Raw genomic sequence first — 25,936 nt, 5'->3', positions numbered from 1 at the left:
TTGGTAAAAAGATGCCCGTTTTATGTATTATTTATGTTATCAGTATCCCGAGGTCAGGATTTGAAAAGGGGCGCGATAATATTTTATATTTTTAGCTTGTGACATTGCGTATATTAGTGTATAATTTATTATGATCATGATTTCATAAATTATATAGTTAAGAATTGTTTATTTTGTCAGTCTCGGTAGCTCTCAACCCCTAGTGTAAATTTCACTCGATAGCGTGACGAGCGTTCACGTTTGCGTTATGTCTATTTTTTGAACAGCGCGCGTAGCCGGACGTTTTGGGAACTCAAAATCCCATAAAAATTGACGTATTACGTCACGTCACGTCACGCTATCGAATGAAATTTACACTAGGTACACGTACAGTTCGAGTCTAGCCCACGACAGCGAAGTTTTCCATTTTACCTAGGTACAGTCGCCATCAGAAAGATCGGAGCGCCCGAGGTGCTCGAAATATCTAAACACGCACTCTAACGTCATGAAAATAGAGGCATGTTCAGATATTTGTGAGCACCTTGGCCACTCCGATATATCTGATGGCGACCGGACATATTCCTAAGCTTTGTGGTATCGTTTTCAGACGTTTCTGCTTATTACAAAAATAATTTAAATCAACAAATATTTAAAATAATAATTATCTTTGTTCCTCAGTTGTATCATTCGTACTATGGGGTCGTTAATTACATCACACAAAATTTCGACATTTTAGAGCCCTTTTCCCAATTCATAGGAAAAAGATAAGTACCTAGGTCGTTATTATGTACTGTCACACTTGGTATACCCCCCCCCCCCTGTTTCTTTTTTAGGGTTCCGTACCCAAAGGGTAAAAACGGGACCCTATTACTAAGACTCCGCTGTCCGTCCGTCCGTCCGTTCGTCTGTCACCAGGCTGTATCTCACGAACCTTGATAGCTAGACAGTTGAAATTTTCACAGATGATGTATTTCTGTTGCCGCTGTTGTTATCAACAAATACTAAAAACAGAATAAAATAAAGATTTAAGTGGGGCTCCCATACAACTAACGTGATTTTTGACCGAAGTTAAGCAACGTCGGGCGGGGTCAGTACTTGGATGGGTGACCGTTTTTTTGCTTGTTTTGCTCTATTTTTTGTTGATGGTGCGGAATCCTCCGTGCGCGAGTCCGACTCGCACTTGGCCGGTTTTTTCTTCTATTTTATCTAACTCACCCAGTTGCTGTGACGTAATAGGTATGTCGATGAACCCTATTTAGTATATTATCCTGCATTTTATCCTCAATGCAATTTAAAAATGGGAAGGTGCAGGATTTTTCGGAAACAACCCTCCAGAGGGTAAGTCGAGTTTAAAAGTTGGAACGAAAGGCCAATTTGCGTAATTAATTCATTTAAATTGTGGGGTACATTGCACAATCTACTTTGTTTCTATTTTTATTTTTATCTACAACATTTTGTTCGGCTAATGATTTTCCGTTTACTTATTAAAGGTGCCCGGGGTCGTTGCTTTTATAATGATTTGGCGTAGGGACTATTTTTACGAATAATACCTGTGAAACTGTGTCATAAGGAAAACTGGGCTTTGTCGGATAAACAACCATGTTTCTTTACGATATTTTCTAAGAAAATGATGTTTATTTTTTACTTTAGTTATACTATAATATCAATTTTAATTAAAGTTCTCAAAGATTAGCATATTTTATGAAGACGTGTGCGCCGCGCAGTTTTCGGCATTAAAGGCTTTGCGAGCCACTTGAAAGCATTTTCGAAGTTAATCTTAAGCTTCGGAGGTCAATTTTCAAAGTAAACCGCCGCGGCGCGCCGGGCGACATTGATCAGTCTGTCAAGTGAGGATGGTGCAACTGGCACTAAAATACGTCAAAAATTTGCTAAAGATACGACATGGAACGGATATGTCAGTTTCAAAAGTGACGTTCCTTCAAACAAAAACGTCGTATCCTCGTATCCGTATCCGGTCCATATCGTGTCAAGCAAATTTTTGACGTACCTACTTAACTTACAGCCGTATTCGAACAATGAGAGACACTGACATATCCTATCCATATCGTTTCAATATCTAGTATTTGACGTATCTCAATGTTCGAATACGGCTGTTAAAGTTCGAATCAGGCCGAAAGTGTATTTATGGGTAAGTATATATTTTGTTTTGATATTAATGTCGTGGAAATCAAGGGGAGAGGCCTTTGCCCAGCAGTGGGACTCAGGCTAGGAAAATAATAATAATAAAAAAGTTTTTATAGTCGTTTCAGTGAACGGTCTAATAGCGAAGAGTCTCGACCAACATCTTGAGAGACTCTCGCTAGGTGGTTGGATCAAGGGCAGATGCAGAAGGCGGTGATCTTGGACACGGCGCGGATAGTCCGCCGGTTCCTCTCTCTGCAGCCCTGACCACCGGCAGCTTGGGCCTTGCCCCGCTGCCGGCGGCACCCTAGGTTAGGTTTTTTATAATGTGTTTATATGTATTTTTTATTGTTTTGTAAGTGTTTTTATATTTTACTTTCATATTCATATTATAAATAACCTAACTTGAGACAAAAAATAAATAAAGAGAATATAGTTAATTTTAGATATTACATTTTAATAATATAATTTTGTACATAGCTGTGTTTTAAATAATTTACTTTAATTTAATGTTGTATAACTGAACTTTATTTGTAAATAATTGTTAGCCAAGTAAACAATAGTTTCTAAGGAATGAAAGCATTTATCTACTGTCTGCGCCGCTGCTTACAACGTCATCAGACGAGCGCGGGGGTGAGGAACCCCCGCCACCAGCCTGCAGCGCGCCCGCTATTCCTCCTATTTGCCTCAGGTCGCCGGACCGAGCACACGTGGCCGCGACCCATATTTTCCATACAATTTTTTATACCTTGTAATACCTAGCTATTAAAGGCCAAGTCCTATATTAAATCTTCGTTCTTCATTTATTAACCTTACTCGTATGTGCGCTCGCACATCTACTTTTGTTGACGTTAACGACCGTTTAAATATAATAAATAATTTAAAATAACCAAGTACAAAATTGCCAATACTAACAAAGCTGCAGGAAATGAAAGTGCCTCAATATAAATTTATGCCAGTTGTAAACACAAATCTCCAAGACTTACTTGCCAGTAGGTTGAAATACTTGGTATAAATACTTTGAAATACTAGCTAGTATTAGAGCCGTAAAGTACCTATGTAAAGCAAAGTGAAAAAGTAACACCAAGACGTACGCTTTCCAGTAACGATTTGGTTGAAATGAAAGTATTTCAAAGTATTTATACCAATTTAAATACTTTGAAATACTAGCTATACCTGTAAAGTATGTAAATTAGAGTAAAAGTGCTAATTACACTAAGGCGATAAGACCGCCTGTGTTGTCTGCCTATTATTTTTTCCCTTAAGTTGTATCGGTTACTGCGGTGTGTTAATAAAGAGTATTATAATATATATATTTATTTATCTCCATTTTTCTTACAATTTAACCAAATTTGTAACCTATTTTTGCTATTTTTCTCTTATTGCATGTAAATAAAAAAATGTTTAATCAAAATATTAATCTAGAGTTTTTTTTGCATACCTGAGATTCCCATTGGCCCCTTTAATTTAGACGATTTAACAAAATGAGACGACATTTGTAAATACTACGAATTAGGTTTCTATGTATACCTTGGTTATATTGCCATGATTTTGGACACAGCATTATAAAAAATAACGTTCAACGCTGATGCAACCAAACAATGGTTCTTAAGACTTAAAGTATTTATACCTGTTCCTAAAATACCAAGTATATACTTGTTCCATCAACTTCGAAACTGAAAAAATGAGAGTACTTTCTTACACCTCATTGGTCGAGAGATATAAAACTAGAGGACTCTTCGGAGTTGTCGAAACAAAAAGTAGAGCGGAGTGCTTCAGCTGAAATGGTTTTCAGGCTGAGTGTACGGATGAATTTAGAATTGGAAATGTGTGCGACTGTACTTAGTAGAATTAATAAGTTTTCGCTGCGACAAAGTGTGGTTGTGCCACTAAACGGCATATGGGACAAAACTGTTCGGGAATAGTTATTTACGATACAAGTGCGGAATAGAGGAAATGCGAAACGAGTGGCGATAAATTAAAACAAGACCGAAGGGAGTCATAACTTATGACGAAAATTTAAAGGGGCATATGGTCTGTAAAACGTTGTACGACACAAGTGCGAATAGGTAAATCGCAACTCGTGTCGTTTTGCCACTTGTTGCGAATTTGCCACTTGTCAAACTTGTATCGTAACTAGCCACCCAACCCGGCTTCGCACGGGTTAACAAATTATACATAAACCTTTCTCAAGATTCACTCTATCGATACGTGAAAACTACATGAAAATCCGTTCAGTAGTTTTTGAGTTTATCGCAAACAAACAGACAGACGCGGCGGGGGACTTTGTTTTATAAGGTGTACCTAGTGATAGTGATGTACTATTAAACCATTACTTTTGTATTATCGTAGCCCCAGATTGACTGTCATATAAAATTATAACCTTGTTTACTGTAATAGGGACAAGGGACAACATAAATAATTAATAAAATAATTTGATTTCCTCCCTAGCAGCCCTAGCTGCACTTATCGGTATTGATTCCCATAGCTTTAAGCTAGAGAAAACAGTCGAAATATCAAACCGTTTATTTTCCGGGTCGTTACTAAGGAACGGATCGAACGAACGAAATGAATGTATATAGTGAACGGATGAATGAATTGAATGGATTGTTATTATCCGAACGGATTTGATGGCAAACAGGGAAATGTTCCAATCGCATAGAGAGTGTAGGCGGAGAGGAACTAGTACCTAATAGTAGTTTATGTGACTGCTTTATAATGAGAGGCATTAAAATAGGAGTGTGGGTTTAAGAAACGAACGTCAGTGAGTTTCTTAATAAGTTCACACGAGTTCGTAAAGGATCTCCTTATTCTTCGAAAACGAATGAGAAACTTACATTTTATTCACTAGAGTTTCAAAGTTACTGAATGGCAAATTTGTTGGCTGGAAGAATAACTTTTAAAGTATGATTTTGAATAATTTATAACAAAAAATTTGTTTCACAGTGAGTATAAAAATTTTGAATTTTTTCCTATTAGGGTCGAAAAAGCTCGTGATTGTGAGTAGAAACAACACAAAAAATCTGAAACCTAAAAAAAGTGTAGTAAAATGGCCGTAGCTTTACAACGACTGTCTTAGTAGTGTCACACTGACGTTCTCGATAGGGTTTATAAATGTCAGTGCTAAACTGGTAGTACATAGTACCTACTGGTACTGGTTTAACCGAGAATTAGACTCGCATCGCGGTAGGAACATAAACGGGGCTTTCAGGCGTATGTTTGTTTTCAGAATGGATTTTTTTACAAAAGACAGATTGAAATAGCACGGAATGGAATGAACTATCTCTTGATTATTAAAAAAGCTGATGACCAAATCGTGTTTAAAAAAATATATGTGTTAATTTTTTTCATCGTCAGAGCCAAACTTACAAACAGATCGAATTTAAGCGGTTCTCGTAGCCAATGAAAGCAAGATTCTCCAGGAATATCACTTAGGCACTTAAACATGTTTTTTTAAGAACCATATACTACAGTACAGTCTAGTTCATAAATCTATCTATATATATAAATGCAAGTGTCCTGACTGACTGACTGACTGACAGATTCATCAAAGCAGAGCCGAAACTACAAAAGATAAAAAGTTGAAATTTGCACACCAGGTTACATTTATAAAGTGTACAAGAGCTAAGAAGCGATTTTGAGAAATTCAACCCCTAAGGGGGTTAAAAAGGGGATGAAAGTTTGTATGGGGTTCAAGTTTTATTTTAATCTAGAAATTTGAAACTTCGTAAAAAGATATATTATTAAAATACAAGAAATCTAATTTCAGCGTTTTTGAAAATTCATCCCCTAAGGTGATGAAAAAGGGGTTGAAAGTTTGTATGGATGTCAAACATTTTTTCGAACGCGGGACTTGAATCTTTGTAATTGGAGATATTATTAAAAGATAGGAAAAGTAATTTCAGCGTTTTGTAAAATACATCCCCTAACAGGGTTAAAAAGGGGTTGAAAGTTTGAATCCATTACAAATGCTTTGAAACGTCTTAGAAAGGCATAATAGCATATAAAAAAAAAGTAATTGAAACGTTTTTGAAAATTAAACCCCTAAGGGGGTTAAAAAGGGGATGAAAGTTCGTCTTGGGGTGCAAATTTTATTTTAAGCTAGGAACTTGAAACTTTGCAAAAAGATATTAAATTAAAATACAAGGAAACTTATTTCAGCGTTTTTGAAAATTCATCCCCTAAGGTGGTGAAAAAGGGGTTGAAAATTTGTATGAATATCAAACATTTTTTGGGCAAACATATTTGAACGCGGGACTTGAATCTTTGTATTTGGGGATATTATTAGAAGACAGGAAAAGTAATTTCAGCGTTTTGTAAAATTCATCCCCTAACAGGGTTAAAAAGAGGTTGAAAATTTGTATGGGGTTCAAATTTTATTTTAAGCTAGGAACTTGAAACTTTGTAAAAAGATATATTATTAAAATGCAAGAAAACTAATTTCAGCGTTTATGAAAATTCATCCCCTAAGGTGGTGAAAAAAGGGTTGAAAATTTGTATGGATATCAAACATTTTTTCGAACGCGGGACTTGAATCTTTGTATTTGGTGATATATAAGAAAACTAAGTTCAGCGTTTTTGAAAATCCATCCCCTAAGGTGGTGAAAAAGGGGTTGAAAGTTTGTATGAATATCAAACATGTTTTCGAGCGCGGGACTTGAATCTTTGTATTTGTGGATATTATTAGAAGACAGGAAAAGTAATTTCAGCGTTTTGTAAAATTCATCCCCTAACAGGGTTAAAAAGGTTCAAATTTTATTTTAAGCTAGGAACTTGAAATTTCGTAAAAACGCATTATTTTAAAACGGCAAAAAACTAATTTCAGCGTTTTTGAAAATTCTCAAGGTGGTGAAAATGGGGTTGAAAGTTTGTTATAGTGTTCAAATTTTATTTAAAGATAGGAACTTCAAACTTTGTAAATAGGTAGTTAGGTAGTAGGTTTTATTAGTTAGGGGCTTGAAACTTCGTAGGTTGTGAAAGACAAGTCTCATGCGTTGTATAATATTAATAATTAACAAATGATCAACCTGCAATCTTTTGCTGCATAATGTTCTAAGCTAATGTAGAATATATAACTACCAATATACAAATCCACGCGTACGAAGTCGCGGGCAACAACTAGTATGTATATATTTTTTCATCTTATTGCAATGGAATAAGGTGAAGAAATGTATACATATTTATGAAGTGGACTGTACCTTAGTCTTTTAAGAAAATCTCGAATGTGAATTCATTCCAAACAGGATTATTATAGTAGGTATCTACTTCATAGATACGCGTGGCAACGCGCATGTGTCATCTCTAGAGTTGCAAGACTTGCAAGCATCTATATGCTATGATCACTGCTTACCATTAGAACTGCATATGTATGCTTATTTTCCAAAATTATAATTTCATATTTAATATAAATGGGTTACAATTTACAAATTCACATTACACATTCTAACATAGTAGGTAGGTTTTTAAAATACACACATTAAAATTAACATATATAACTAGGACACTTCACACACAATAAATAAATAACTTAAATATATCTAACTAAATAAAATCTTACTCTAACAGACCAGACCGCGAGCTATACCGGGTGTAAAGGTGCCCATCACATCACACTTGCCGCGTTACCACGCTGGATAGCGATGGCCAACCTTTGCACCAGGTACGACCCCGCGCGAGCCTCAGAGGTCTTCTCCCTCATCCTACGTCCCACCTCCCTTATAAACGCAATGGCGTCAGACCCCCCAACACTTTATTTTATGTTTACTATCAAATGTTTTGGTAGATTATAAACAGCTCTTGGCCTATAATATGGGCATTGTAAAAAGCAACCCCACCCCGTTCGGGGATCGTATTAAGCCGGCAACAGATAGGCGTATGTCGCCATGATTTATATTGGGTAGGGAGGAACAGAGTCAATGGAATCTATCGATCTTTTCCAAGAGTAAAAAAACGGAGACGTCGATAATCATGCCAATTCGAACGTACACTTACTGTACTCGTAACTAAATTGATTAGGAATATTTACAGTAAACAGTTGTAAACCTACAACGCGACGTTAGAACTGTACCCCTAGTGTAAATTTCATTCGATAGCGTGACGAGACGTTCACGTTTGCGTTAAGAATCATTTTGTATGGGATTTTGAGTTTAAAAAATGTCCTGCTTGACGCGCTGTTCTAAAACCCATACAAAAGGAGACTTAACGCAATACGTACCTATACGTCACGCTATTGAATGAAATTTACACTAGGGGTACTGTCCACTTGTACACAACTAAAGATAAATACACGTTATAGAAAATGGTAACTTCTGTGGTCAATACAGTAAAATTCACGACTTATATCCCGTTTTTCTTATTTTAATCTCAAGTACTGAAAAAACGTATCCCGCTTGTAACGGTGAAGCATAAAAATTAAGCTTTAGATTCCCTTAACTTTGTTATGTCTACAGGAAGAACAAGATAAAGATAGTTTATTATTCAAGTAGGCATATTACAATGCCCTTATGAACGTCAAATAGAGCTACACCGGCTCCAAGCCTACACTGCCTCGAGAAGATTTAAATCCCTCAACTGGAGGAGGGTACTTACCCTCCTACTTGCCGGTTCCATATTGGGATACTTATCCCAATATGGGACCGGCATCAAGCGAACGAGTTAAGCAACTATAAAATGTGTATGACCCACTATCGATATCGATATATTTATCGATATACTCAGCTCAACCCTAAAGAATTGTATTAAGACGTGCGTGGTGGATCTGATTTACGGGCCGAATGCAGCGACTGCGAGTAATTTTATTAAAAATGACAGCCGCCATCTTTGCGATATGCCGGAAGCATTTCCTACAAGAAATTATATTAGGCGGTTATCACACAGGATGCGATGTGCACGTCTCTCCGATGTTTGAGCGAGACAACGCTATGCGCGTATTAGAGCGACATCCCACTCGCAATATCTACTTCTTCAGGGTTCTGAGAAAAATCACCCTCAAAAACTTTTGTAGGAGTTAAGGGTTAGTGACATTTTCTAGTCTGTATCCAAATCAAATATATAAAAATGTAGGTATGTAATGTATGTACGTCGGGATGTAGTATAAATTCAATATAGGTACGAGATATAATCCGTTTTAATAGTTTTATTTCATGTATCCAAATTGTTAACGACGCCGGATTTTTAACCTCCAAGACAAATAAGTGTGTCTGTATGTGTGTCTGTCTGTGGCATTGTAGCTCTTAAATAGTTAGACCGATTTCGATGTGGATTTCTTTTACGTTAGCGAGTTTCCTTGCTAATTGCTGCTGAAAAAGATTCTTAGAATTAGATCATGACATTCATGATATAATTCCAAATAGGTATTCCTTTAAGTCCGTAGTGATACTAGGTAGCCTAAGTTTAAGGCCTGAGTGGACGCTCGAAGCGGAGCGTTCGGCGGGGCGTGCAGCGTGGCGTCGGGCTCGCAAGTAATTTGAGCAGCGTGCACTAAGGCCGCTCCTATACGCTTGCATTTGTTTAACATGCATGCCGCACGCCCCGCCCCGCTGCACGCCCAACTCGAGCGTCCACTCAGGCCTTACACTAAGTAATTTTATAAAATTTGACCTTCAAGGTCAATAAAATAACTTCCTTTTCAAAATCGGTACAAAACAATATCAGAAAAATCGAATACCAGGATAACATGACAAAACAGAAAGAAAAGCCACGTTATTCAACCTTATCACGTCGCGGCAAATATAATATGTTGGTTGTATGTTCCCGGAATCATATGTCGATTTATTTTTCAATTACACGGAATTTTCCAGTTGGATGGAGCAGGTGAACTCGTATAGGAAACATGTTAGTACAAGATATCTGTTGTAACTAGATATAAATTGGATTTGGATAAGTAAAAGAATGTTTACCTTACTTACATATAATTAAGCAGGAAAAATTAAGAATATTTAAGAAAGAAGAATAATTCAGAAGCAAAAAAAACTGGCCAAGTGCGAGTCGAATTCGCGCACCGAGAGTTCCGTACAAATTTACCTTTTTTTTAGTATTTTCCCTGTATTTGTAGTGTAAGACCTGTGCCCCGTAGTGGGACGTATATAGGCTGAAATTATTATATTGTAGTGTAAGACGATATTACTAGCCAAATTTGGTAGTTCTAGGTCAACAGCAAGTACCATAACAATGATGATTTCCTTGAGACTGTATCTTTTTACAAAATATGTGCCCCCCCCCCCCCTCTAACTTTTGAACCATGGGTCCAAAAAATATGAAAAAAATCGTATAACAAGAGTACAAAGACATAAAATTAAAACTATAGCGAATATGAACACTTCAGCCGTTTTTAGGGTTCCGTACCCAAAGTGTAAAAACGGGACCCTATTACTAAGACTCCGCTGTCCGTCCGTCCGTCCGTCTGTCACTAGGCTCTATCTCACGAACCTTGATAGCTAGACAATTGAAATTTTCACAGATGATGTATTTCTGTTGCCGCTATAACAACAAATACTAAAAACAGAATAAAATAAAGATTTAAGTGGGGCTCCCATACAACAAACGTGATTTTTGACCGAAGTTAAGCAACGTCGGGCGGGGTCAGTACTTGGATGGGTGACCGTTTTTTTGCTTGTTTTTTTTGCTTGTTTTGCTCTATTTTTTGTTGATGGTGCGGAACCCTCAGTGCGCGAGTCCGACTCGCACTTGGCCGGTTTTTGAGTTACTACTCTTCTTAGTAAAAATTCGTACAAAGCGCTGTGAAAGTACTACCTTTTGCTTGTAATGCTAATAGCCCCCGTTTAGCCTATTCTGACAGAATGGTAACTACGGAACCCTGCACTGAGCATGGCCCGACATGATGCTCTTGACCAATTATTTCAAGTTTTTTTCACAGCTTCAAGAGGCTGTCAAAAATTTTGGCAGCTACAATAGGCTGTCAAAAAAGGCGTTGTTAAAAATATATGGCCTAAATATTAATTACTAAGACCTACCTATACGCCATCCGTATCTGTTCTCCGTTCTTGTACCAGATGAGCTGAGCTGGTGGGTTCCCTCCGCGGCTTCTGCAGACCAGCTCCAGGCTCTGTCCCCGCCTGACGGTCTCGCCTTCGGCGTAACCCTCGATGTAGGGGGCTCCGGGGGGATCTGAGGACAAACAAAGTTTTTATATTGATTTAAACTAACATGATTCTCACTCATACAACTAACACGGGACTCGCGTAAGATTTACGTTTATTTATGGCCTGACATTTCGAACGTGACGTTACGTTCGTGGTCACAGGCAGACTGGCGACTGGCAAGGAATTGTATCAACATCTTCTTGCTGCGCGGGTTTTGCGAACTACCCGCACTTGAATCATGAATTATTCACTTGTACGCTAGGGTTGTCACTTTGGCTACACACAACACTCACGACATCCGATGGTATGAGATGGGATGTTACGTCAGGCCATAAATAAACGTAAGTCTTACGCGATTAAGTCCCGTGTTAGTTATAAAAGTATGACGAAAATTTTTGTTGATGGAAAATATAACACATAACACTAGGACCTGTATTAGATTAGATTATTTATTTCATGAAATAAATTACAGTACAACTTACACACTGACATATTCGCTAGCGTGTGCGTAACTTACAGACAGCGGACGGACAGCGGAGTCTTAGTAATAGTGTCCCGTTTTTACCCTTTGGATACGAACCCTAAAAAGTAGGTAAAAAGTAAGTACTCTGCTTAAAGTATCGACTACGATATCGTACCGTGTAAAAAACCCCAGAGGTTAATGAACTCTAGCAATTTCCTTGCCCAGTCATTCGAAAAAGTATTTAAACATTCTTTGTGGGTAATCTTATGAGTTTCTTCTTTGAGAAAAAATGATGCAGCGGCGGTCTATTAAATGGGTAATTTTAAATTAAACTTTTTAAAGTTTCCCCCTTTGAAATTAATCGGGAAATTGAGCTTTGTGCTTTGGTGTTTAGATTAGTTTTTGTTTGGCGAGTTTCAGGTTAATTTTATTTAGGAGCACCTCAGTTTGTTTAACAATTTTGAGATAAGGAAGATACGCTCGCTTTTCCAGATTTCTTTTTAAGTATTTCTAAAAGATCCTAGGTATGATTTAAAATAAAGAAAATGTTATTATTTGAAACTAGCTTTGTCTTTTTCAAGCAGGTAATCTAATACAGGGCAAATAAAATGGACGATAAATAGGAACCATTCTCAATGGATGTAGTTAACCGAGAAGGAACTATTGTCAAAAATTAGTTACTGAAGTCAGACTTTCCTATTTGACAGTTGTTCTTTATTCTTTATTTATTATTCTTAAACAATACAATCATTGTTTATAATTATAACGACGGAATTTTGTAAGATGAATTAATTTCCCTAATATCATCCAACTATAGGTAGGGCAAACCTTGGCTTATCGGTGATACTTGGTAATTCGGTGATACTGCGTTATAATCTTACACAGTTCTCACCATGAGGAAATGCGAGCTATAAAATTGTTGGCAGCTGTTAGTTTTGATGCTTGCAATTGGGTTGGCAGCGATTTCATTGCTTACATTTCAGCATTGTAAGCTCAGCGTAAGATAACAACGCATCATCACCGAATTACCAAGTATCACCGATAAGCCAAGGTTTGCCCTACATATTACTAATGTCAGCCTTCCCCAATATTTGGCCCCTTCAACCTAATTAAAAGACAGCAGTTATGTTAGTTGTCCAACAGGGCCAATAATTGGATACCCCTGAAGTTGCAGGCGTCCATAGGCTACGGAGACAGCATACCATCAGGCAGGCCGTATACTTGTTTGCCACCGAAGTGGTATTGAAAAAAAAAACTCTATCTTGAAAATTAAAATCGATATGCATTTAATGTCCTTAATTTAAAACCACCCTGTATTAAGTTATTCGCTACTAACTAACTCCTGATCTATTCTAATGAGGTAATCCAATTTGTACAAATTCCAGAACATTGGCTTAGGTTAAGTTCATAGTAATGATTAAAGTTAGCTTTTAGTTTTAGTTGGATTACGTTTAGTTTCCAATCTGAGCGAAGCAAACAACGGAGTAACATCTTTAGAGGGCGATGTCACACCGAAGACGTACACATACAGAGTGGTTAATCCTGATGGCCCAAAGAAAGTTATAAAAACGTGAAAATCGAATTTTAACAGTCGTAAGGCTATGCTACCAAGCTATTTTTACGATTTTTAAACAACACAAGGTATTTTAAGTCACTCGGTCATTACGTTTACATTTTCTAGCACTAATTAAGTAATTGTTTCATCAAACGACGTAAGTATTCACGTAACTGTCGCGAAGATACGCCTTTTTTGCTTGTATGGGTTTTATTTGTCTCTAAAATCGGCCTTGTGGTTCTTTAAATCAAAGTAGTAGTAAACCTGTAGTAACTTCCTGTATACTACATCCACCTAAGCTGCAATGGGCCATTTTATTTATTGTAATGTACTTATATTATATGTATATTTACATACTACTTAACTCTTTTTTCACTTAGTGTGTATATTTTTGTTATTATTCTGTAGACTCACAATCTCTTTCGATAGTAATAGGACATAAAAGCTGTCCCAACATTTTTCATTCCATTCCGTAACAGTGTGTGTCATACAAACGAGTAACGGGTAACGGAAGAATAAAAAAAAATGGACAGTTATTTCGCCTATTAGGATAGAAAAAGTTCGTGATTCTAAGAAATAACATAAAAATACCCAAATCTAAAAAAAGCGTAGTGAAATAGAATTAAATCAAATAGTCCATAGACCTTAAAATAATTTTACGGTTTAGACTCACTTGTTTCAAGTCACTCGCGCGACATGTTTCGGAGAGCCTAGATCTCCTTTCTCAAGCACTAACAGTACGCGATACACGGCCGTTTAGTGCTTGAGAAAGGAGACCTAGGCTCTCCGAAATAGGTCGCGCGAGTGACTTAAAACAAGTGAGTCTAACTAAACCGTAAAATTATTCAATGTTAGTATGTCTCACAACAGTTTAAATTCGAGTCCATATACCTCCCTCTATACTCGTAGTTTACCTAGCATCCGCCTAAAGTGCAATACGTCACGGGTAGAGCAAGCCAAGTGCAAGCCAAGTTCGCAACAATTCGGTGTGACGCGCGACTCGAATTCTCGCTCCACGCAACAATGTGCGTTTAATTACTGACTCGACTTGGAACTAAATTACTCGCCTCGGGGCTAAATTACTCGCTTACTCGCACGGCGTTTAGCTTTGCGAGTAGGAATCACGCTGGCATTTTGGTAAACGGTTTTAGAAGCTGTCTCTGTGTATTTTAATGTTTTTTTTTTTATAAAATATGAAATGGTAGGTTTGGTTTATTTTCGTTGTCTCGACGTTTCTGATAAGTATATGTTACTGGCTTATAAAGTTAATTAAAACTTTAATTTATTAACTAAAGCCTTTTACAATATGGGAAAATAAATCAATTTATTAAATAATTGCATATTCCACAACATGTGTCTGTTACACATGTGTCTTCTACGAAAAAAAATGCGTCATAATTTTTGTATTTATGTAAACTTTATTGCACAAAATAAGTACCATAACAAAAATAATATGGATAGGTACAAAAAATAGGTACAAATGGTGGATTTAATTCCTACTAGTACCTCATGGCAATCTCTGCCAGTGAACCATAGGGCTAAACAGAGATGTAAAAATGGTGCAAGAAAAGATGTAGGTAAATATTTGGAACTATATATTTCTTTCATAAATAAAAAAAATGCAGAAACTGAAGTCAGTTACAGCAAAACGATGTTTTATCAGTAACATACTTTTTAGCGTCTCGTATTATATTTAAGACAATAAGGAAATTAAGATACTTATCGTTATGCCTAAAAAATAATATTTCCAACAAACCCTAAATACCTTATAATTGGCTTATAGGATTCCAAAACTCGTTTTTCTTCAAAAGACCTTGAAAAAAAAACATCAAATCTGATTCTATTATTTTTACAAAGTACGTTTCATTTCGTTACAAATTTGCAAAGGTCCTTATATAGCCCATTACACCTCCGGGCCGTTTTTTCTACCTTCTATTTTTTTTACGAAGCCCCAAACGAAAGCCTTTGTTTTCGTAAGCATGTTAATAAATAAACATTGAAAATGCGAAGGCTCTGCGCGAATTTTCAAAGCCGTGTAGAGAGGTGGGTCGGTGAAAACGTAAGGTAAATATCGATAAATTCAAAGACGATAGATTATTATTATTGATTATTGGGGTGGTACTGGGCCTTTGAGTGACACGTCGACCAGGTATTGATCTATTGTGACGGCCCTTTAAAGTTCATTACTAATGCCCGTTGCATCCAGAAAATTACAGATGCTTTGGGCCGTAACGTTCTGTACCTCATAGGGTTGCAATACATGCCGCCCTAAGTAGGTATTTCTTTTTGACATTAATGGTCCACAGGAGCAGAGAATGTGCATTGCAGTCTCCTCTGACTCCTGGCAGAACCTGCATGCCGCATCTTGTTTCTTGCCAATTTGAAACATGTGCTTGTTCAACTTACAGTGTCCAGTCAGTATTCTGGTCACCATGCACGTTTTGTGCCTTTTGAGCCCTAGAAGCTCCTTAGCGATTTTGCCGTTGAACCCTTTGATTAGAGCTTTCGAGTGTTCTTGTCCTTTTGCGAACTTCCACCAATCGATTGCTCTCGTTTTTTCTAAGTTGCTGAGTAGAGAATATGCATCCCGTTTTGTGATTCCACAAAATGGTTCTGGGCCGACCAGGGGTGTGTCTGCGCCCTTTCTTGCAAGTTCGTCTGCTTCTTCGTTTCCGTTAATGTCGGAGTGCCCTGGTACCCATCTAAGTGTGACTTTGTTGGAGTTAGCCAGTGCATTAAGGTTTGTTTTACAGTTCTGGACTAGTTTTGAGTTTGACTCAAAGGATTCTAGTGCCAGCAGAGCAGCCTGGCTGTCTGAGTTGATGTAGATATGTTGGTGTCTTAGGTTTCTGTCCAGGTTAATCTCCGCACATTTGTTGATGGCGAAGACTTCTGCCTGGAAGATTGAGGCCTGTGTGCCCATGCTGACGCTGGCTCTGAGCTTAGGTCTCTCACCATAGATCCCACATCCTACATCATTGCCTTTCTTGGAACCATCTGTGTACCAGATGTGGCTTCCCTCTTCGACGTACATTTGTTACAGTTGTTAGTCCATTTGTCTCTAGGAGGTATTTCTACTGTATACAGTTTGGTAAACTGACATTCGGTGTGCGTTTCATCAGTGGGCATGCTGAGGGTTCTATTTGCAAAAACCCAGGCCTTTAGTTTGGCTAGTGCTTGAGAGCGCCATTTTGGCCTGTTTAGCGTGCATATTCTGTAGACGCACTGCTTGGCCTCCTTTTGCACTTGCAGGTGGAGTGGTATAATGTCCAGCAGTGCATCTAGGGCCGCCCCCGGTGTCGAGGAGAAGGCGCCTGTCACTGTTAAACAAGCCGTGCGTTGCAGGCTGTTTAGAGTTTCTATGGAGAAGACGACGAGACGAGACGATAGATACTGGCATGATTAATTTATAGAGAAAACCATAAATTAGTAAAAAAGTTAAAACTGAACTGACTATGTACCCGAAAAAATAAAAATAAGAAAATCTTTGAAATTGAATGATTTAACGAAAAAGGATTGGTGTACTTAATTGTGGGCAATATATTTTTATTGTACTTAGAAGTACGACCACCTAAATCGTCAAAAGAAAAACACCACCATTGTATTTAAAATAAACGTTAAGTACTTTCTTTTTGAAACAGAATAGAACCCTTATCGTAACCTATGTTGACCAGCAGACCTATTATGTTGGCTTTATCCACGTGACAAAATACCTGTCACTTTTTAACAGAGCGCGATTGAAAGTGACTGATACCGTTTTATTACGCTGTCACGTAGACAAAAACGACCATCATATCCATGTTAACTTTTAAACATTCATCGACATCACCCGGTCCCATCCCTACCCGTAAGCTGAGCATAGGGGCAAAGCAAACAAAGTGTACCATGTAATTACGAACCGATGGAATCCACTCTGCCCCCTCTCCCCTAATATACTGATGGTGAGATTTGACATGTACAGTAATTATGTGATATTACATTAATATTGACATGTCGAAGACTTATGCGAATTTAATATCGGTATGGATTCATTTGCGTGCATCAAGCTTTCATTTTGAATTTCTGTTAATAACGCTTCGTGGTAATAAGTATGTAATAAATGTGTAAATTAATACTCCTCATGATTAAAATTGGATTAATTCGGCTTACAAACAGATATGTATATTTAAAAATGATAACTGAATTTATTTAAGACTAGTAGCTTTGTGAATCCCAATGGCTCCGCCAATCCGCCATTTTGAAAAGAATCTACAAACTAACTCGATAAGATTTTTATATATTTATCGAACTTGATTTAATGAAAATCGGTTAAAGAATGCAGAGGAAACAGCGGAAACAAGCTGTTTTGACCAAGGTCAAACGAAGACTTTCGCTCTCGCTCGGTTAGTTATCTTAAAATTATGTTTGAATGAAAATGAAGTTTTTATGTCTGATATCCGAGTTAATTCAGTCAAGTTATTTTTAATATCTAATAATGGTAATCTTTTTGGAGCAGTCCACAACTGCGTATAAATATATCAATCAACATAGGTATATAGTTATAAATTAAATCGTTGTAATAAACGAACTTAACCTAAAACCCTAAAGCTGAACGCAACGAGATTTACAAGAACGCCTTTAAGCGACAAGCTAAATAGAAAAATCCAATTCCCATCAAAAGGGTTTCATTAAACAGCTTACAGACGAAGAAAAGGAGATCAAAATGAAATAAAAATAAACCTCGTCTGTGACATATATACATTCATTTTAAATCTCTAGTTGAATGAAACAGGCTTTACTAAGCTACACAAAGCTAGTTGGATAAAATAGCCAAGTATTTTATACTTTCCTTTCTGTTTTATATTTAATCATGTAAACTAATGTAAAGGTATATTTAATTAAATTGGTTTAGACCATATTAAGAGATTTCTACCAAATGTTCTACTTTATCATTTAAATTTTATTTTACATTAGCGACCCACCTCGGCTTTGCATGAGTTAACAAATTATACACAAACTTTCCTCAAGAATCACTCTATCGATAGGTTAAATGAAAACCGCATGAATATCCGTTCAGTAGGTTTTGAGTTTATCGCGAACATATAAACACACAAACAGACAGACGCGGCGGGGGACTTTGTTTTTTTTTTTTTTTTTTAAATATTATAGGACATTATTACACAAATTGACTAAGCCCCACGGTAAGCTCAAGAAAGCTTGTGTTGTGGGTACTCAGACAACGATATATATAATATACAAATACTTAAATACATAGAATCACTACCCACTAGGCCAGACCGGTCGTCAAAGGACCGGTTTTATAAGGTGAGTGATTGAACGCCGCGCTCGTAATTTGAATACTATAACTCGGTCATATGAGCCCGGCGCGGCAGCGTAAGGCTTAATTATAAGACAAGTGATATGTAGAACATACGTAAAATTTCTCAGTATCTTCATAAAACGAAAACAGTCAAATAATGGATAAATTGCAAATTGCGTCCGGTAGTAGCACAATTGTGATTTAAAGCAAATACTTAGCTTCTTAATTGACAGTTGTCATCAGCACGATTGCACATTTTATTAAAAATATACCAAGGAGGTATCTTTTACACGTAAAAAGTAAATAATCGTTATAACTGACAATGACAATGGAGTATTCTCACGCATACTTATCTTTACATAACATTATAAAAGCTTTCTCTAAATGATTGAATGGAAGGACAATTAATAATTCATTGGACTGTGTCGTGCTGCGAAAACATTTGAACATCGCACGTTCAAACGATCTTACGTCCATTGGTAATCCCTTGTAAAATGAACCTTACATAGACATACATAGGTTCAAATTTCAAGGAAGAATTCAAATGTAATACGAGTTGGCGATAGTTAATTTGATTCGAACGTCGAATTGTGAAAATGGAAACCGTTGGAATTTGAAATTTGTTTATAGAAGAGTCTTTGCGGTGTATTTAAAATGAGGTTCGGGTGATTTTAGTCTGTTTTCTGAAGTCGCGGTGGCTGGTATTTTTACAGCGTTAACCAAGTGCATTTGTTGAACTTGGCGAATCGTCTACCGTGCACGAAAAATCTTGCTGCTGCAATAAGTCACAAGCAATGAATCGTGTATTTATTTAAAAAAGATCAATCTTATACAGCTTGGATTTAAATATGGGATTTAAAATAATATGACAATTCTTACAAAAAAGGTTTGAATTTCAAAATAATAAGTTAAAGCTTAAGACTAGGTAACAACAGGCGGTCTTTTCGCTAAAAAGCGATCTCTTCCATACAACCCAGATAATATTTTAGTGGAATTCTACATTTGAATGTACATACATATACCTATTTCAAATTTTAAGTACCTTCAACAATTTTTATTGTGAAGTTTATTTCAATATCCTCTTATATGGCCCAATCTATGTACACTCTCTTTAAATCAAATTAGAACCTTTTATAAACCAAATAAAGTTGCTTTTCTTTTGTTTCACTGCTTTATCAAACAAACGAAATTCAACCCAACAAAAAATAAACGATAGGATTTTTTACCAGGTTATGGACTTGGCTAAGCTCTCTAGCTATCAAAAAGTTGTACTAAATAAACTTAAAAAAATTATAAAAAGAGTCAATGGCCACTCTCAAAGGTGAAAAGCCAAAAATCCTTAATGAAGTCACAGAATCTAAGGGAAATAAACTATTTATGTATTTATTCTATCCCGCAGGACAGACGGAATACGTTATTGCTGGGCACAGGTTACCTTACATAGATCTCGCATGATAATAATACCGAAAAAGTCATGGCAACGTAGGCTTCTCGGGGTCTTCTTGGGGTCTTCGACGAAGACAGTAAAATCTTAATTCCGTCATGTGGTGTGGTCGAATTTACTCAAAAATAATTTTGATGGACTTAGTAAATGGACTTAATAAAGAGGGAGGCCTTTGCCCAGCAGTGGGACACAACAGGCTAACAAATAAAATAAATAAATAATAAATACAAATATTTATATTTATTTTTTCTTTTTGCATTATTTCAAACATAAACGTCACTTTTGACACTGACATAGCCTATCCATATCGTATCTTTACACTTTTGACATATCTTAAAGTTCAAATCAGGACGTATGTCACTTTGAAACTATTAAGGCAGTTGTAGTAAAGCGAGGCAGTAATTGTACTAATGGCGACTGTAACATTATGTTTATGTTTTAAGGTACCTATTTATGTATTGGCCACTAGGTTCCTGAAATAAAGATTTCACTCATTCATTATGCTCTATCTAATGTTAGGGATCAGTCCCCAAGGGTCGGATGAATTATTAATATCCCATTTAAACTGAGTGTTGACGGCGACTGTTGACTCTATCGGGTCTCTAATTGCGTGTGCAGTCGAATTGATGTGTTTTGCAATTCCGATTGTCGCGGACCGTCGTTAAGTGTTTACACCCCTTTTTGACTTTAGCCAGGGAAAAACGCGAATAGGGTATTTGACATTTTTTTATGAACGGTATCAGTCGATCAGGTTTGTTTCGAGGATCAAATGTCTGTATGGGACGTATTGTCTTAAAGCAATAGAAAAGTCACAAATGATGATCAAAGTCTGGCACCCGCACTTTACTGACGAAACGCTTCTAAGAAAATGGCAATACATCGTGACGTCACCATATAACGTTTGAAGCCGTTTCGATTTATGGTAAACAAGAAAATTACGATTTTGTCGGTGAAATATTGCGTATATGTATATGATGGCTACACAATATTTTTTTTAATAAAATGGAAGGAATCGAATGGTACCATTATTTTTTTCCTATTTGGAAGATTTTTTTTTTCGATTGTGGTTTTCTATCAGCGTTTGTCATCTTGGCTAAGCCCCAAGTTATCAATTATGCGACCATTTCGTCAAATAAACGCGCCGTATCACCAAATTAGCTAAAACTATAACTTTACGACCATTCTCCCGTAATTGGTTGTAATGCAAGTCTCCCGCGTCGTTTATTCCCGTTATAGTTTCATCAAATTGGGACGGTCTGTTATAAATATTACGACTTGGGTGGTACTTGTTTTATGCGTGCTTATCGCAATGGGATAAGGTGCATATTTGTGTGTTTTCCGAAGACTCGTATTATGTACATTTTTACGTATTGCAATGGGAGGTTATACAATTGTGTTTTTATGAACGATATTGTATTGTCGTGGTGTAATAAGGATACTAATAATCATAAGTAATAGAATAAAAGAAGAATGGGAAATAAATTCATTGCTACTAAATGCATAATATATTATAGTGGGTGGTCATATTTTTCTTATTAGTGGTCATTTTCTTTCTAACATATTATTGTGCCCTATAACAAGACACGATTGATCTTTTTTTCTGCGTATTTTTGTTCTGATTTCATGTCCACTGTGAAATAATTTAATTTACAGTAAGGGTGCTACTTTACCGCCCTAGTGCGGTAATTACCACAATACGTCCCGATGTCGAAAATTTTAAGAGCCATTGTAAAATGTTGTACAATAAGTACACGTGCGAAAAGGTAATTCGCAATTCGTGTCGATTTAAAACACTCCCTTCGGTCGTCTTTCAATTTATCGCCACTCGTTGCGAATTTCCTTCTTTTTGCAGTTGTATCGTAATGTACTAGAGACAAACCAAAGAAAGTCTGCAGCGCAATAATTTGACATCGAATTAAAAAACTACATATGGCAATGTTTTTTAAGCAGTCAGTAAACGTCATGCACTATGGTATCTGTTTGTCAAAATCGTTTAAATATTCATTGTGTTTTGTGATGAACGGAATAAACATGGTGAAACCTTACAAAACCGGCGTGCGGGAGTTACTTTTCCGCATGACGAATAATTTTACACTTGTAAAAAGTCAGCACGAGGCGATTCAAGCTGAAAAACGACAATGTTTACAAAATTTGGAGTTGATGACGGGTAAGTGGAATGAAACATCTTAATACTTCACCATATGTACCTACTTAGATAATATAATATTGGTTTAGACTAGAGCTCCCGATACACGTGTTACACGCTGACACGGGTACCCGTGTTCTTAAGCCCGGCGGTACTAAGAACCCGAACTACACGAACCCGCCCGGATCCAGAAACGTTTACACGGGGTACACGCAAGAACGGATCTTATTTACCCGCGGGTTCAACCGTTCATTTTCGTGTAGCAGAGATTCGTGCTATGAAGAGATACGGTGGAATATAAGAGAGATTAGGAAAGTTCGATTACTTTGCAGTTTAACGTGGTATTGATTGGTAATGTCAATAATAAAGTAGACTTTGTTTCAATAATTCATATGTTTTGTTTTACTCTAATTAAATTAAAATTAACAATAACTTGAACCCGTTGAGTTCATTTATATAATTTTCTTCATTGATGTAGTTTTTTGATGATGAAAGTAAACCTATTCTTTATTGTATTGTCATCTATAGTCATGCTCATTATACATCAGCTGTTATAATTTGAGGATGGTAGGTACATATATGACACCCTGTTAGGGCACTACATATTTGTTAAGTCTAGGTAGGTACATGCATTTTATACGCATAGCAATGAAATCTATATTTATAATTTAATATTTAACGACCTAAATGATTATCTAACTAAGACAAAAGTAGATAGTTATGCTTACTGAAACTACGAACGGGGTACTAACAAAATGAGATTAAGTATTTTAAATTGCCATATCGTGTGAAAAACAAAATACATAAAATAGATAATAAACAAAGTGTCGGGGGCCGATTTTTGAATTTCGATCACTCGATTTCGTCACTCGAAAATCGATGGAAAACGGCGAAATGCAGATTTTTGAAATACGAGCGATAGAAATTGGGAATCTAGTGGTATTGACCACTCGTTTTCAATTCTATTAGTAGAATTTACATGACTAGTAGTGGAGATAATACTGAACGAAATACGCGAAATCGAGCGGTCGAATTTCAAAAATCGGCCCCCAGAAGTTTCATTCAATAGAACGTGTTGTTTTTACAACGTGCGTTGGTGCTTTTGGTCTTATCTCTTTGTGATAAGCTAGACACATCTGCAAAAAAATACAACAACTAATCTTTCAGGTAGGATTATTCTATTGTTTTGTTGCCGCGCGGCTCTTAAAAGCATTTTACTAGTGTCAGAGACAGCAAACAATGAATAATATCTATGCCTAAGATTTAAAAAGTATCTCATAGAACTTTAGTTAGACTCCAGTTCGCCTATTGGTCAGTTGGATACTAAAGTCTATCTACGTTAATCGTACCGTTTTGTTGTTTTATTAATAGTTTATGTTTTGTTGTTCACTGTTAATTTTTGTTAAAAAAAATGAGAAGAATTTGGGTGTGGAACTTTGCCAGATCCGGTGACAAAGCCTATTGCTCTTTGTGCAATGACCGGGCAAATAACGAGTTTTCGTGCCATGGTGGTTCAACAGGAGCCATAGGAAGACATTTGTTATCAATACATCAAAAATCACCCACCATGACGACCCCTGAGTAAGTACATTTCTTCCTACTTCGTATAGTGAAACCAAAAACTGCGTTAAAAAAAAAAGAAAAAAAAATTAAATTCATTTATTTCAAGCTATTTGGCTCATATTTTTAAAATGAATGCGATTTTTTTACATTTATAACAGTTATAATTTATTAAAATGTTTAGTATATTTAAATAAACAGTTCTGTAGTATATTTGTAATTAAGGTATTGAAACAATAAGGGTCAGAATGGGAATGAGGATGGGATTTAAAACTACCGTATTATTGTGTGGTATATGATATATAATGAAGTTTTTATCAATCAATCAATAAATCAACTAATGAAATCTTCACATTTTACTTGTAGATACTTTAAGTTTAAAGTAATAAATCAAAATATTATGCACCATAAACAGTCACTACATATTACAAATAATTTTGTGATTAATGGGTCTTTTCTATATGGAAACAAGCACTTTACCATTTGTGACAATTTGTAGAAAAACAATTTTTTATATCTTTGAAAATTACTGTTTCATTTAAAATAAGTTTTTGGCAAAAATTTCATTTTTGTTACACGCTTTTATCGCTGACTGAACTTTTCTTACGACAGACAACTAATACGCATCGAGACAATTCTAAAAACCCCTAACACAATTAGGTTGCGTTGTTTCATCACAGAGTTCCTATGGCCACCTCCTGTCTCCATCATCAGATCAGCTCAATGGTACCATAATATTGCATTGTCACCCGACTTACATGTGTATGCAAAATTTCAGCTCAATCGGAAACCGGGAAGTGGATCAAATTTAACTTGCAAGATTCCATTACAATTTAGTTACATACAGGTCGACCTAATAAAAGCGTGTTAAAAATGAGAACCGTTGTAAAGCATTTCACAGCCTGTGTCGAATAATAATAGCATTTATGTTTCTTTTTATAATACAATTTCATATTTTAACTAGTACACAAAAATAAATATTTTCATTTCTGTTCACTCTACCAATAACGGTGTCGTTTTTAGCAATTATTTGAAAGCGATATTAAGCGATTAAAATAAGCGGGTCCTGGAGTATTCAAATAAAGAATAAATAAGTTTTTGGCAAAAGTTTCATTTTTGGTACAAGATTTTATCGCTGACTGTACTTTTCTTTCCACGAGTATATTCTAAAAACCCCAAACACAATTCGGTTGTTATATCACAGAGTTCATATGGCCTCCTCCTGTCTCCATCATCAGTTCAGCTCCATTAATATTGCATTGTCACCCGACTTACACACGTATGGAAATTTTCAGCTTCATCGGAAATGGGTCAAATATAACTTGCAAGTCCGAATTTGAAAATCCGATAAAACTGGTAAACAATCGGGGCTCTTGACCCTGAATCTGTGTTTTATTTAAAGCTATACATAACTTTAATCTCCGCTACACGTCAAGAACGGGTTAGACCCGCGTGTATTTAAGATCCGTTTCGCCGTGTACACGGGTACACGGGTACACGGATACACGGATCTTAATTACACGTGTACCCGTCTACACGTGTAGAACGGGTCAGAAAACCGTGTACGTGTAGTACGGAAACGGGTACCGTACACGTGTACACGAAACCCGGACACGACCGCGAGCCCTAGTTTAGACTAAGGTTTCACAGCAAATTGAACACACCTAATAGGTATAGGCATACTTATGAACTTCCTCTAACATTTCGAGAAACTCATTGGTACTAGCCGGGTTTTATTTATTTATTTATTTATTTATTTATTTAAGAAACAAACAGTCTTTTATAGTTATATATAACACTGGAAATTTTCTTAAAACTAGACTTACAGTTTCCTTAATGAAAATATTTTAACATCATGTTAATTCAAATTGTTTTTTTTGAGCTCGAACCCACAACCTCCATGCTTATGCTCACGGCATGGGTACCTACTAGTTAAAGCTAAATTTAATTTTTAATATATGTTTATTGTTTTAATGGTTTATTTCGTTTTTCCGAAAACTTTACTTAGTTCGCAAATTGCGGGAAATTTCTCTGTCAATCTAATTACGCCTTAATGGGAGTAAAAGAGAAAGATGCTCGCATATTGAGAACTTCGGTGTTCGCGGTAGGCCCTCTGTACCTATTTACCGCCGTCGCGGATATTACAAAAGCTTATTAATTTTGATGAAGCCAAATGTCACATTCTCCCAATATTATTTATCAATATTAGTATATGTCTACATATTAATAGTGACATCTATTGTTGGA

The 25,936-nt window shown here is 36.4% G+C and overlaps 1 protein-coding gene across 3 annotated transcripts in view; it reads right to left on the bottom strand.

Moving 5' to 3' along the window:
* LOC134658788 (nephrin) overlaps positions 1 to 25,936 on the bottom strand; it is a 297,640-nt gene that overhangs the window by 87,057 nt on the left and 184,647 nt on the right. For all 3 annotated transcript variants that reach the window (XM_063514434.1, XM_063514433.1, XM_063514435.1), the window contains one exon: positions 11,094 to 11,247. In XM_063514434.1, coding sequence (XP_063370504.1) covers positions 11,094 to 11,247 — 154 coding nt within the window. The remainder of the gene's footprint in view (positions 1 to 11,093; positions 11,248 to 25,936) is intronic.

Source organism: Cydia amplana, chromosome 23 (assembly GCF_948474715.1).
Source record: "Cydia amplana chromosome 23, ilCydAmpl1.1, whole genome shotgun sequence".
NCBI classification, from domain to species: domain Eukaryota; kingdom Metazoa; phylum Arthropoda; class Insecta; order Lepidoptera; family Tortricidae; genus Cydia; species Cydia amplana.
Note: the sequence above shows the minus strand (reverse complement) of the source record. Positions and strands in the feature narration are given on the sequence as shown.